This window comes from Talpa europaea, assembly GCF_964194135.1.
Source record: "Talpa europaea genome assembly, chromosome: 12".
Classification (NCBI taxonomy): domain Eukaryota; kingdom Metazoa; phylum Chordata; class Mammalia; order Eulipotyphla; family Talpidae; genus Talpa; species Talpa europaea.
The window spans coordinates 52376765-52392418 of NC_140079.1; the positions used below are offsets into that span (position 1 = coordinate 52376765).

Consider the following 15654-nt stretch of genomic DNA (forward strand, 5'->3'; position numbering starts at 1 on the left):
ATTCACATCCTTACTATCCTCCTTAGATATTATCTTGTAGGCAAAACATTCGCTCTTAACAGTGGGAAACTGTTGATCATGTAATGAGATCAAAGGGACCTCTTTTCAAGGCGCATGGAGTGGGGGAGTATGTCAAAAAGCCAATATTCTGGTAAGGCAAGAACATTAAGATGCACTTAACTTACAAAGAAAGCTAAATAGAAAGATTAAAAAAAAACTGTTTAGAACTACTGTTCTAAACTTAGAACAGTATATACAAATGGATTTAGGTGAATTTCCCCAATAAAATGTTTAATACTAATCTTGAAGAATCTCAGTAATATTAATTTTTACAAAATTATCAGCATTATGCTTTTTCCTAATCATTACTTTTTAAAAAGGAAAGTTTAAAGAGGCAAAAGATATCATGAAATTTTCTTTGTACTTCTAATAAGCAAAGCAATAGTAACTATACATATGTATGTATATACATAAATAATACAAAGACTTGCCAAATTGTGAAGATTGTTATTTGAATTAGAAAAGTGGCAAAATCTCAGATAAAGTCATTATTTATCCACCAATAGATACCACTACAGAAAACTTCCTCTACATTACAAATATCACAGTTTCTCATAATTTAGGTAAAGGTAGAACACTTTGTCATTACCATTATTTAAAACATAATGATAATTTTTTAGATATATAATTACTATATTACTGAAGGACATCTTTTTCTAGCTCGAATACTTTTAAGAAAATACTACCTACTAAATCAAACCCAGTAATTTCTCATTTGTATTTGCCCACAGCTAAAATTCAGAAATCAAACAAACCTTCATAGCTTGTTCAAGCTTAACAGATAAACTTGCCACAGCTTTCTGGGCACGTTCATATTCTTCACGCTGCCGTTTCAAAATTGGTGCTTTGGCTTCAACTTCTTTCACTATTTCATCTAGGTACTTATTAATTCGTTTGTTCTCAAGTTTCTCCAAAAGCAACTGATCCTGAGTTTCCACATAAGCATTATATAGCTGAAAGCAGAAAGAAGGTCATTCAAATCTAATCATAACAGATGCTTACAATCTACTCAACTTCATAATGAACACTCATTAGCACATAAGTAGGAAATGTCTGCTATATGTTAACACAGAATTAAGAAAGGCTTTCCTAGAACGTTCCATTAAACATCAGATAACTTTAAGAATATTTCTTCTAACCGAAGGGAAATGCAAATGGCCAAGAGGCATATGAAAAAATGTTCAACATCACTTGTAATCAGGGAGATGCAAATCAAAATTACAATGAGATACCATCTTACACCAATGAGAATGGCACATATTAAAAAAACCAGCAACAACAAATGTTGGCAAGGTTGTGGAGAAAAAGGAACTCTCCTGCACTGCTGGTGGGAGTGCAAACTGGTCCAACCACTATGGAGAGCTGTGTGGAGATTTCTGGACCTACTAAACATAGAGCTTCCATATGATCCAGCAATTCCACTCCTAGGTATTTACCCAAAGGACACAGAAACATCAATTCCAAAGGGCACCTGCAAGCCTATGTTTATAGCAGCATTACTTACAATAGCTAAGCTATGGAAACAACCCAAATGCCCAAAAATAGATGACTGGATCAAGAAGATATGGTATGTATATACAATGGAATATTACTCAGCAATCAAAAAAGATAAACACATGCAGTTTGCAGCAACATGGATGGAGCTAGAAGGGATCATGCTCAGCGAAGTAAGTCAGAAAGAAAAAGAAAAATACTGGATGGTCTCACTCATTGCGGGAATTCAGAAAACTTAAATAAGAGACCAGGAAAAAGACTAATCAATACAAAGTAAAAATCAAAATTAACAAGCAACTATAAACCAGAGACACACTACAGGGATTGGGGGGTGGGCCTGGGAGAGGAAGGACAAGACTCAAAACAAGGGGGGGGTGCAATTGTATGGGGAATATAACCATAATGAAAATGCATACATTGTGCAAAGATGAAAATGATATAAGAATTATATAAAATTTAAAAAAAGAATATTTCTTCTAGGGATTAAGTTTCAGAGAGAGTCTAACATTTCTGTTGAAGGAAAATAACAAGCCAGATTTACTATTATTCTCACCTCAGTCAATTTCATGCCAGGCTTCACTATCTTTGCTACAGCTGCTGCAGTAGGAGACATAGCTGCAAGCTCTTCTTCAGATAATATGGCACCTGTGTCAATACACAGCAATCTAATATATTATTGTGAAATTTCAAACTAAAGCCATGAATCTTCTTTTTGAGACAAATAAAAAGTGATATCCTTATATACTACATACTAATTTTTAATTAGTATGTGGTTTAAGTTTTAAAAATATGATATCAAAATAGTAACATAAATACTAAGAATCATATAGAAACCATAATTAAAACTATTCTGGAAACTGACATACAATTACGAAATGGTACTTATATCTGTCAATACAATAAACATACAGATAATTTTCAGCTAAAATAAATTCTAATGGCATAATTTGATAGCTTTTAAAAACACAACAGAAATACTATTAGTGTCAATGAAAATAATGTAGGGAAATCTCATACTTCAAGTCATTAATAAGCACCTATTAGTTCATACCTTTACGCTTTGTGGCAGAAAGCAGATCATTTGCATTCTCTAATTCCTTCTCCAACTTCCCTATTTTCTCAAGCATTTCTTTTTCCATCTGTTCCTTAGATTCTTCCACCTCTAAAAGATTATGTTGTACTGCCTTATTAGCTAAAAAACAGAATATCCAAACACATAATTAAAATCTTCGAATTTATAAAATATACTAGGCTAGTGATCATTTTTCCCTTTAGCAGACATTAAATTCTAGAGGGATTGTGGTTGGCAGTCATTGCCCAGTGAAAGCTCTTGCTGTATTCATCATTCCTGGTGTGTCCTGACCTGGTGATTATCCAGAGAGGAAATGAGGGAACTCAAATAGCAACGAGGTGGCTAAAGGTATTTCCTTGATTTTAATTGTGATATTTAGTCTAGAACATTAAAATTACTGGGAAAGATCATAAATACATACCTTACAGTATTTTTTTAAAAAGTAAGAAAGTGAAGGACTTTGATACTTATTTATGAACTGACAGTACCAAACCATAAATCCTTAAGTACTTATTGTTTCAGAAGTTAAAGAAAAATGTTTTCTTAAGAAATCAAAATATATGTAAGGGTATTAGATGAAAGAAAAAGAAAAAATAATAGCTGCCATACTTTCAAATATACTATTTGCTAACTAATTCTAAATTTTTTTAATCCAAGGATCTTTCCTCTACTTCAAACTTTACCCCTAATTAATCCTAATATTACCTCAAATTGGCTTCTACCCCCAACAAAGGTAAAGAAAAAAATACCTAAAAACAAAATATGCTTCCCATTAAATGAAAACTTTTACCTTCTCCAGCTTCTTTTAGAAGTTTGTGTAGTTCATCTACTGCTCTGGTTAGTTCACTGCTCTTTGCCTCTGAGTCATCAGCAGCACTCTGAAAGTTAATCTCAAAAAAGTTACCAAATATCAATAATGCAACAGTGGGATACTGAAACATGTGGTAGGGTATTTACCTTGTATAGGTTAGAAAGTTTTATGTGAGCATTTAACTCATTGTGGAATTTTTCTTCCATACTGGCCTGCTGCTCCTTGGCCTGGAAAAAAAAAATTAGAGCAGTCTAATTTGAACTGAATCCAGAATGCTTAACAAATGCCACAGCAAAATAACTCCATTTTTGTAACAAGATGAAAATTAAAGTCTAAAATTATAATCCATTTTCATGATAAAAGTGAACTGTATTGAGGACAAAATATTAACATGTTTATCTTTAAGTGGAACAGTCAAATGACATTAAAATTAACCCATACTCATTTTTAGGCAGTATTTTGGATATAGCATGCAATTGCCACTTCCAATCCTAGCTGCAACATCTGAATGTCTCCTGGACATTTTATGGTGATAGGAACAGTTAAGGACATGAAGTCCTTTTATAAAATAACAGGTTTACAGGTGCTTTAATATTCTTGTAAAAAAGTCATTTAAAAATGATGGCATTTACCTCTTTCAATTTGGTCAACAGGTCCTCTACATGCTTTTGAAGATTCTCATTTGATGTTTTCAAGCCATTCATCTGTTCTTCCATTCTAGAAATCTGGAAGGGCAGGGGAAGAATGTCATATTAAATAATTTGAAACAGAATTAAAGCTGCTAAGTTAAAGCAAAACAACCCCACCGACCCCCCAAGAATTTTTACATAAAATATTTATTTACTAAAATGAAAAATAGCAGCTTAGGGAATGTGTTTGCACTTAGCTCACAAAAACTTACCACTTCTTAAACATACACCATAAAAGCAGGTAGTAGCAAAGTCCATACATGAATATCTTAATTTTTTATTTAAATGCAATTGGTAAATTCCCTAGGCTACATTTTTATGCCTTTTATTACCTCCTCCAGGTCTGACTACTATTCTTACGATACATTTAAATTGGTACACTGCTGAATGAATTAAGTGGCACACAAATATAAACTCTACCCCACGTGAAGATAAAATTTTACTAACTCACCTCCTCTTTTTTATTTTCAAGATTGCATTTCAACTCAAGAATCTCATTGCCTTTTTCTCTCCCATGAGCCAGAAGTTCATCAGTTTTCGTTTTCAACTCTGTATTCAGCCAAGTATTCTGACTATGTAATAATTCCTTTTCTTGCTCTAAGCGTTTCTCTCGATACTAAAATTAAAAAAAGCTCATCTGTAGTTAAAGATAATACATGGCTATTCAACATTTTGTATATGCTTAGACACACAAGCAGAATTTTACTGTAAAACAGAAATAAGTGTTACCTCAGGTTCTTAACAGAAAACTATCACATACAGTTCAATTAAAATTATCCTGTTTAAATTTTCAAACATTAAAAAATTTTATTACTTTATAAAATTTAATTTACATAAGCTTTAAGGAAAAGTTTTATTTTGTGCATTAGGAATTGTTACTTGCTTTAACAGAAACATCAGAAGCTTGAAGTTCGTCCAATTTTAACTGAAGTTCACCCTTTGTTGTATTACTTTCTTTAAGTTTTTCACTTAGACGTTTAACATCCTCTAGAAAGGACAAAAGAGAATTTGAAGAATGATTAATTTAACGAATGCTCAGAAGAACTGAATATTAAAAAGTACATCAACAGAAATACGAACATTTAATACAAAGTAGTTGTCAACTTAAAAACAAACATCATTTCAACAAATAAATTACAGAGAAGTCAAATTCATATATCCAAACATGGGTTATACTGGTAATTTTCCTTAATTATGGTATCTTAAGCTAAATATTCAAAATTAACACTGATTTTTCTCATATATATCCAAAGATCTATTTAAATTTCAAAATAGTATGTTAAGCTAAAGACAAAGATACATATATATATTAATACAAACCTCCTACACAAAAAAGCCAGAATATACATGCTTACTTTTCTTTATAATAACCATAAAGGATTTTATTAAAAAAAATTCCTTTAATTTTAATCTGATTTATCAAATCAACAGCATGCGTGAATACCCTGAAGTTACTTCTTGAGACTAGAAAAGTATAATTACCTAAATGAATTTATTATATAGCAACACAACTATCTTAAAATTCCTTTCATAGAAAAATTTCAAAAATCTTATAAAAACCAAAGAAAACCTGATGTTAAATTTAAGAGTCATGTTCACCCAAATATTCCATCAAATATATTACATTTCATATTGTTAATATCTTATATTCCTGCCTCCTAACTCCTCTAGCCTATATTTTTAAATATCGGTTTCTTCTTTTAGATTTTTTTTTTTTTTTTGGTGGGACCCTTGCCAGCAGCCGGGGGAAGAACCGGCGCTGCAGAGGCTGGGGGCAGCCTCGCAGCCCAGCGCTCAACCGCTGTGCCACCAAGGGGAGGCCCGCTTCTTTTAGATTTTTATATTGAACGCTTCTGGACAGCTCATGCCAGCACAGTTGTCTATAGAACATGATTAAGTATAACCTTGACAACTTAACATTTAAACTGTTTATAAGTTATCATTATAAATAACAATGTAGCAAATCATGATTCAAATTCCTATTTCTATGAGAGGTTTTTCATTTGTATTCTTGTCTAGATGAGTGAAAGAAAGATAAGTGAATGGGAGTAACAATAGGATGCTACCCTATCTCCATTCTGCTGCTATGACCAAAAAAAAAAAAAAATCAGTAACAGAAACTGACTAGGGCTTAATTTCTAGCACTGTTAGAAGACAAAAGAGAAGAGTCAGAGGTTAAAGGACTTCATACCTGTTAAATACTCAAGTTCTTGAGATAGTCTCTCGTTGGTTCTAACCAAGTCTCTTTTCTCAGCTTCTAATTCTTCCTTCGTTCTTGTAAATTGGCTCTGTCATTTAAAGGAGTTCAGAGTAAAATGTTTAAATACAAAGTTGATCAATGAATATAGGAACTTTAATATAGAATTATCACTTTAACACTAGCTATAGTTTAAAAATGGCACTTTTCTTTTTCTTACAACTTATACATCAGAAAGTTTAAAAATTACCCATAAAATCAACACTTCTTTTCCTATTTTGGATTTTTATAAGTGAGTTTTCCTAGGCACATGAAAAATTTTCTCAGGTCACTTTTTATCACATGGAAGTATCCTATTACTTAAACATGTCATATATAGTAGCATTTATTTTTTAAGTTTTTAACTGCCATAAATAAAATTCCAATGAACATCACTGTATTTACATCTTGGTTCAAATTATTTCTCAAGAAAGTTTTCTAGAAATAGAATTTCTGAAAACTAGTCAGTTTGCTTTGCAATAATGTATATTTTTTTCTTTGTTATAAATGCCAATCTCAAAGTAACTATGCCAGAATTGAAGATTATGTTTTAAAAAAAGGAAAGTCAACTAATGCTAACATGGGAACATTGCATTACTACATATTATTACAAGTACATCAACATTTCATAAATTCCTTTGTCCACTTTGCCCCCTTATTCTTTCCATTTGACAGTAGTTATGAATTAAGGATATAAAGTCATATTTTTATTGAAAAAGTACTTTTAAGTGGTTTATTTTTATTTCAGGTATTAAGTGAAGAATTTTAAATTTCTATTGGATAAAGTCTACCACTTTTTCCCATTATAAGTTCTTGTACTTTACATGATTAGAAATCTTTTTCAGCCAGAAGGCAGTAAATAATTTAAACTTTACTGTTTCAGTTTTGTTTCATTTTTAATATTTTAATCCAATTGAAAATTACTCAAAGTATAGAAAGAGATCAGGCTCTACCTTGATAGTCCCATTTGATTCCCCCATTGACCAATTTCTGAAATACTATTTGTTAAAAAAGCCCAAACACTTAAAATTTTTTGTGAGAGCTTACTTTTACTTTACTTTAAAGCATAGAGTTCTGGGGTTTGTGAATCCAGGGCTAAGAATCAACTTTGCAAAATTTTATATGGGTATGTGCATGCTGTTTACTAGGCTACAGAGCCACACAACTTCTACCAGATTTCCAAAGAATTCCAGTCACCCTTCTCACCCAAAAGGTAAAGATCCTTTGTACTGGGTTTTACTTCTGGGCTGTCTGGTTCCAGTGGTTTCTATGTCGAATCTTATATCAGCATTATGTTTTAATTGCCACGGGTTTATAAAGCTATTATGTAGCTAAGCAAATACTCTTAAATTGGTACTTCTTTTTCAGAATTAGCCTATTAAAACTATTAAAACATTATAGCTATTAAAACATTTATAACTATATTATCTAGTTTTTAATTGAACTCATTTGGATTTAAAAGTCAAAGTGTGTTAACCCAATAAATATTAATATGGAAAACCTTTCCATTCAAAAACTTGCTATACCTCTACTTAAGGTACAGTTTTATAACATCAATGGAGTTTATACGGGTATCTCACATTTCCTGTAAAGTTATGCCTAGATACACTAAAGAATGAGTATTTGTGCTCCAATTTAGATTCTAGGGATAAAACATTCTCTTTTACAGTATTGATTTCTACCTGGTTAAAGAATGACTGGGTATGACCATTTTATTAAATAAGTTGCTTAGCAGTCCTTATGATCATAATCTATCATTTATCATTGCTCAAGGAAATGATTTCTCATGTGAATTGATCCATATTCCCAATTATTTGACAATACTTGGAATCATGCTTAGACCATAGTTAAGCATTCAGTTGGTAATTTCTACATGAAGGGAAGGTAGACAGATAAGTGGGTGAGTGGGTGGGTAGGTAGGTGGATCACCAAACGTGTACCCTACTTTTATTTCTATATCACCTTGCTCCAAATATGAAAAATAAATCACAGCATAAGAACTCTATAGTTAAGTGTTTTTTTAAAATATGTACCACAAATATATTCTAATGAGTAAAAGAAATGCCCAATCAATAAAACAAACAAGGAACCAATTAAGGATTTTTCTTTAAAAGATTTATTTATTTATTTATACTAGCATTGGGTACAGTCAGAAGCGCGGGAGGGTGAGAGGATTCATCAGAGCCAAGGTGGGAACAGAACAGGCAGATTGACGAAATACAATGCTGAGGGGAGCGGCTGACGTGGCAGGAGAGGTATGCTGCGCCATCTGGGACCCTCGCCGGCGGCCGGGGATCGAACTGGCACTGCAGAGGCTGCGAGCAGCTTCACAGCCCAGCGCTCAACCGCTGCGCCACCAAGGGAGGCCCCAATTAAGGATACTTTTATTTTTGTTAGTAGCTTCTCATTAAGAGAACATGTTTTATCTTCCCATTGAGTAATAGGTGCAGCAGACCTCTCCTGTCTTGCCCGCTGCTCCCCTCAGCAGTATATTTCAGTCAATCCACCTGTTCTGTTCCCCACTCTGTCTCTGGTGAAACCTCTTACCCCCTGCACCTCTGGCCTATACCCCAGCACTTGTATGCATAAATAAATAAAATAAATCTTTTTTCAAAAAGCTATTAAGTATAATCAGAATAGAAAACCTCCTTAAGTATCATGTTTACAACCAATTTTTTGCATAGGAATAACTGACCTGAATGGAACTATTGCGATCCTGAGCAACTTCAAGTTCTTTATTTTTTTCACTCAGTGCCTTCAGTTGACTGTCTAGATAGAAGAATTTTATATACACATATTAGCTTCAAACTTGCATTGACAGCTTTTATCCAACTGTTATATATTTCAAAATTAAAACACCAAGGCTCAAAGACAGTTGTACAATAGTCTACTCTCATAGTCGCAAATACATCTTAAATTTATTGTATTTCTTGACTAAATCTAAAAATGATATCCTATCTTGAAAATCCCATTTGTGATTCGTATAGCCAAACATTTACAGGAAGGCCCATATGCAGCTAGCAACTTTCTTAATATTAAAGCTTTAATAAATTAGTCATGAAAAAATGAATTATATTTAAAAATAAGAACACTGAGTAAGAAAAGACTAAGAGATAATAACAGTACATAAAATGAGTATAACAAAATAATGGATAAATGTTAATTCAGTTCATTTACCACTCTGAAAGAGAGAGCTTTAAGAAAAAAAAGTTAAACTTGATATTCAATTATCAGCCCCACAATATCCTTTCTTAATGGACTGTCTTCCATTCTACAGTTTCTCTTCCAATTATACGCAAATAATTAGGATGAATATACATTTTGAAACTTTCTCCACTAAATGTCATTTATATTATATGCAAGCAATTTCATGAGCAAACACATTATTACCATTTCCAATTTTAAATTCTATTTAGACAATTGTTTATTAAAAGGAAAACTCAGTATACTATGGTACTCTAAACTTTGCTTTATGTTATTTATTGCTTTCCAGACAAAATTCCAGAATAAGCTGAAAAAACAAAAACAAACATAATTATATACCACAGAAAGGCCTCCTAGATGTCAGTCTAGATTTACTCCATCTCTTCCTCTCTCTCCTCTTCCAAAGCTCATAAAAACAACTGTAATCAGTTATTTTCCTGAAATTCATTAGCACCATCGCTCTACAGGCCCTTTTATTATGCCAAGGCGCGCGCGCACATGCACACACACACACACACATATACACACACAAATACTGAATCACATCTAGCTAGTCACTAAGTATGCATCCCCCATTACACATGTAAACATACCATCAGACATATATATTATATGTTTTAAGATGAGGTGTCAAAATTAGCTAGAAAATGCTATGACCCAAATAAATAGATGAATGGACGTGTTCCCAATTAAGAGAGAGGTGCTATTTAAACCATTCTCTTGACTATTAGCTTCCTGTGTTTCAAGTCAAATTAAAATCCAGCTATATTTAAGAACAATATTTACTACTTCCTTAATCCATAAAGACCTCTTCTGATATTTGCTCTTTTCCATTGCAAACTGCCTGAACTACACATCATCTTCCTAAGAAATGTCAGGACCTTTACGAAAGATCCTGTGTACCTTATATGGTTTAATGATGCATGAAAACTAATCAAGAAGAAACTACTGATAGTTATGAGGTAACTATCATCTTCCACAAAGAACTAAGCCATAAAGAGGAAATATCAGTCTGGGATTCACAAAGAACTAAGCCATAAAGAGGAAATATCAGTCTGGGATTCACAGATATTTGTAAAAAGTATGAAAACTGAAACAAATAAAATAGAATAAACTAATTTTTTAACAACATAAAAATGAAGTTACTCTACTTTTTCAGTTATATATGGACCTTGCAAATGCTTTTAAACAGCTCACTGGATCTGTACAGATGTGTAAACAGATGAACAGGTGGTATTACAAACATTTTATAAACAACAGAAACTTATGATTTACAATGGTATAGAGCTTTTAATAAAACAATCAGAACCCAAGTCTCATGACCACTAGGTTCTTACCAAGTCTTTACCATTAAATGAAAAATTAAAATAATCACCATTAACAAAAACAGTAACAATCAGTATTTTCATATACAGTAAACAGGCATTTCCAAAGCATACAAAGAAGTGTCTGAAGATCTCAGCACTCCAAGAATACCTACAAAAATGTAATTAAATACTTACTGAGTTTCTCCAGCTCAAGCCGCAAGCCTTGGCACTCTCGGGTTTCATTCACAAGTCTCTCCTGACTGTGAGACAACCTCTTCTCTATCTCAAAGTACTGTTGTTCTACAGGAGAGCAGAGAAAAAATAAAATCAAACCTGTATTGTCAATACTGCTGTTGTTTAATAAACAGGATTTCAAAATTTAAGACACAACACTCGAATTGCACTACAATCAAGAGAAATTGGGTAAAGACAGCTTAAGGAATGAAAAGCACTTTAAGATTTCCAACTAACATCTAAGTATGGCCTAATAAGAGTCTTTCAAGTCTCACAAGATTATGAAATTTTTTAAAGGAGGCAACATGTCTGTATAAAGCAGACTTTTTAAAAAAGTATTTATTAAATGGAGACAAAAATTGTTTAGATTAAAAACTTTTTCTTTAAAAGTCTTGTTTTAAAATAGCCAAAATAATACCTGAGAGTATAAAATTATTGAATTTATGTTAAAATGTGTTAACTTCCCACAGGATGGGGACCAATTCTGCATTGTTTAGTAAAGTATTGTAGTAGCTTATCACACACACAGGAGACACTCAGTATCTTATATAAATTTTATAGAATGCAGTGTACTATATATTCAGTTTGGCGATTCAAGAAAATTTGCACCATCAACTCTTTGACAATTATGTTATTTGCAGTAAAATTTATTCAGAATTTCTAATCAATAACAAAATTCAGTTAAAAAAAACCCAAACAATTGGTAAGTCAAGACACACAACTGAAAGTTTCTATTTCATAAATGGTAACTACTAAGCTCTTAATCTTCTTTCAGGAATGTTCACTACTGTTAGTCACTTTCTTATTTGAGGATCTATTGCATCTATTTATAAACAGGCCTTAACTTACTTTCTATAGCGAACTCTAACTTTCAGGGGGGTAAACCCGTTTTATGAAGCTTATTTCCTGCACGTTGACTGTTTCTAGCGCGGTATTGTTCATCTACTTTTTGGGGACCATCTAAGTCGCTACGGCCCCAGAGCGACACATACTCAGACAAAAGCACCGGACAGTTAGACAAAGGTCTTTGAACGCAGGTGACTAGAAAACGGCGGAAATTACGTGCAACAAGACAGACAGGCTGGAAAAAAAACAGTGAAAACACATCCAGATCGTCACCATTTCTGTCCTGGATAGGGACAATTTAGGGGTCGCTATATGAGAATACCAATTACATTTAAAAAGGGATTCCGCTTTTTAAAACAAAAAGGCTCCTTATCAAATGCGTAGAGGGGGAGTGAGGACTAGGGTGCCCGGGAGGCAGGAAAGAGAGGCCGCCCTTGAGGTCACGGGTTGCGATCTTACAGAGCGACAAAAGTGTCCAGAGATACCGAGTCCGGGCCAGAGCCGAGGGCGGGAAGAGCGTCGTACTTACCGCTTTCCACCTTAAATTTCTCGTGCCGCCCCTTCAGCCCATCGATCTCGGATTGTTGGTCAGCAAGGAACTTTTCTAGCTTGTTCTGCACGGACTTGGGCAGCTTGTTCAGTTCCGTCCGCTCCAGGACTTGCTGCAGCACTGCCGCCATGTCGGCTGGGCCAAGAGCCGCGGTGGCAGCGGCCGACGAAGCAGCAACGGAGAAGAGAGAGGGAGCCCAGTTGGACCCAGAAGCCTGGGCCGTCGCCTCTGCCGCCTCGCCGGGGGATTCGCGCGCGCCAGCCCGCCGGAGACTCCCGCGGCGGGACCCTGGGAAACCGAGTCCCGCGTAAAGGCGACAGCCGACGCAGCGCCGCGTCTGCAGAGTGCGCGCAGCGACCGGAAGCTGTGCACGCTGGGAATCCGAGTTCAGACGCGGCCTCTGACCCGGCGGTGCAGTCGGAGTTCCGGCCCCCCTACCGCCTCGCAGACTTCTGGGAAACGTAGTCTTTTTCTCAATCCCTTCAACGCGCCCAGGCCGCCCCTCCCGTTCCACTTCCTCCTTTCTCCCCGCCCCCCGACTCTCCTCTCCATGCCGCGTGACTGCTCTCCGCGCGGTGGCGCCACTTAGTACTTGTCAACCATGTCCCTCCCCGAAGAGCAGAACGACCTTACCCTCAAAGCCCCGGGATGCCATAGGTCGTCCCCTTTGGCGGCTTCTAGACACTGAGCCACTAGAGGGCATCGGTCCCGGCAGGGCCGGACGGCAGGCGCCGGGCTACCGCCACGCTCTCAATGGCGCCCGGAAGGGGGCGGGGTGGCGACCGCAGTGGCTTGGGCTGAGGCGCTGCGGTGAAGGGAGGGGGACTCGCGTCATCAGCCTGAGCCACCTAACTCCGGAGACCCCGGGTTTGCCCTGGGAAGTGAGGTGAGGGAAGTCCGTCGCATTCTGATGAATTCATTGCCTGTGGAATCGGGTCGGGGGAACCTGGACCCTGTAGGCTGGTATTTGAGCTTTAAATCCCCTTCTCCAGCGGACTGACAGCTCTACAGATATACCAGGCGTGCACATTCTGGTGAGTCAGCCCTAGTGATACGTGAGTGCGGGGTGGGGGGCGGGGGTGTGCACTCGAGCATGGAGCGCTCTCTTCAAGGAAGAAAGGGACAGCCAAGGAAACATATGGACAGACACTCCGGTGCACACTCAAATCCAGTCTGACTTGCCTTTTTCTGATGGGCGGCTGATGCAACAGGCATTTAAGGAGCCTGGTTCATTTTTCAGCAGGAGGACTTAAATAACACAGGGGTTTGGGTGTAGCCCATGTTTTCATACTTAAAGGTAACAACGTTGTAGAACATGTTCCTTTATGTTAATATTTGAAAGCCGGCTGTAACGAAAGTTGCTAAACACATTCTTAAAAACCGTTGTCACCATCCTACAGAACTACTTGTTTCCAGGCCTTAATTCTGTGACTTCCATACTGAATCAATAGATTGTTTCATGTTTGATGTTCTAATGTTGTAGAAATAAATTCTAGCCTTTTACCCAGGCAGAGGAAGAACAAGGTGTACTTCAGGAATGGTGAGGTCATGAGAAGCTTTATTACTCTTGCATGAGGTCCCAGACCTGGGTAGCCCTGTAAGTTCTGAGCACCGGTTTGACCAAGGGTTCCTTTATGCACAACTGTGTCTATATCTGTTATATTGATAGCATCATTTTCAGCAGACACAACCATTTGTGGCAAAGTCCCCAGACAAGGGGTGGGGGGACAAGGCAAGAGAGGAAAGATGCAGGCTTTTGGGAATGGCCTTGGAGAGATAGACCAGCTGGTTGGCTGCCTGACCTTGCAGATAACAGTGCTGAGGCCCTGGCCATGAATCTTGAAAGGGAAGGAGCTGTAAGTAAGCAAATTTGTTAATTATGCCTGCATTGGAGTGTTCATTGCACCTGGGCTGGAAGTTCTGCTGGAGTCTTTATTATATTCATTTGCTCAATAATATATTTTCACTTCACTAAAAGAATTGATTAAATTCTTTATAAAAAGTAAAACATTCGGAATGTCCTCTCTGCAACTCCCACAGTAGCAGGCCTTTTGTGAATATCAGTATGGAACTTAAAGTTGGTTTTTCCCAGAAATATTTTACATAATTTTGCTGATATGTACAGCTCTCTGCTATCTGAGGTCCACAATATAATATTATTGATCAACCAATTGGGAAAAGCAGATACTCTGTACTCAGAAAATCCTAAAATTAGATAGGTTTGCAGGCCTGCAGTTTTCCAAATTATTTTGTAGACTAGGTAACCAAGAATACAGGAAGTTTGAGTTGTCTTGAGTTATACTGCAGTACAACTTGCAAACAGCATTTCAGGTAACTTTTAACTGTGTAAGACAAGATCTACATTTTTATAAAGTATGATTGGCTACATTTAAAATTTTTGAAGGAGCATTAAAGAAATTATCTGACATTCAACCAAATTTCAAAACCCAATAGAGTTTCATCTTCAAGTTATATTCAATTTCTTACACATTATCATAGCTAATTGGGAACATACTGGAAGAAATAAGATAAGAAAGTTATGTAGTGCTTTGGAGTCACTGTCACTTGGTATTTTTTATAAAAATTAAGAATTATTAGGGCAGAAGCAAAAAATACAGATTAGCATAATGAAGTAGAAGAAAGATTAATACACGGAAATGCATTCTTTAAGGCACAGCTGAAAGTGGAAAGCCCTTATAGAGGTATTAGTAACTAGGCACACAGTTCTAGATTTAGTGTTAAAAAAAAGATACTCTGGTTTCTCTTCAGAGTGTGTAAGTCACCTTTTAAAAAATGGTATATAAACCAAGTTTACTTGTGTTGTTGTTGGAAAAGAGCTAGAAAGAAATCCAGTACATTTTGACACAAAATAGAATGGACTCCTTGAAAAAACAGTATCTGATGGCCATTTCAAACCGTGATCAATTCTGTGAACTTTAGTTTTAGAGTAATGCAAATTCATTGTGACTAGCAGTTTATTGGTTTCAGATATACCACCTCAGCAACTTTAGTCAGCATCTTTGATTTTAAGCTACAGAAAACCAGAGTTGTTTAAGCCAGTAAGAGGAATGTACTGGTTCTTATCCACAAACTGAAGAGAGAGCAGAGGTGGTGTTACCCATACTAATGGTTTCATTGAGAGATTCATTAG

General features: G+C 35.9%; 1 protein-coding gene across 1 annotated transcript in view; it reads right to left on the bottom strand.

The window, feature by feature from the left end:
• The window catches only part of TPR (translocated promoter region, nuclear basket protein), a gene marked incomplete at both ends in the record, with an annotated part of 64601 nt that extends 51395 nt beyond the window's left edge, over window positions 1-13206 (bottom strand). Inside the window, 13 exons of the mRNA XM_084251132.1 lie at window positions 816-1013; window positions 2108-2199; window positions 2606-2746; window positions 3417-3504; window positions 3584-3664; window positions 4070-4162; window positions 4578-4742; window positions 5010-5113; window positions 6318-6414; window positions 9058-9131; window positions 11069-11173; window positions 12483-12791; window positions 13137-13206. Coding sequence (XP_084107258.1) covers window positions 816-1013; window positions 2108-2199; window positions 2606-2746; window positions 3417-3504; window positions 3584-3664; window positions 4070-4162; window positions 4578-4742; window positions 5010-5113; window positions 6318-6414; window positions 9058-9131; window positions 11069-11173; window positions 12483-12791; window positions 13137-13206 — 1617 coding nt within the window. The remainder of the gene's footprint in view (window positions 1-815; window positions 1014-2107; window positions 2200-2605; window positions 2747-3416; window positions 3505-3583; window positions 3665-4069; window positions 4163-4577; window positions 4743-5009; window positions 5114-6317; window positions 6415-9057; window positions 9132-11068; window positions 11174-12482; window positions 12792-13136) is intronic.
• Window positions 13207-15654: the final 2448 nt, after the last annotated feature.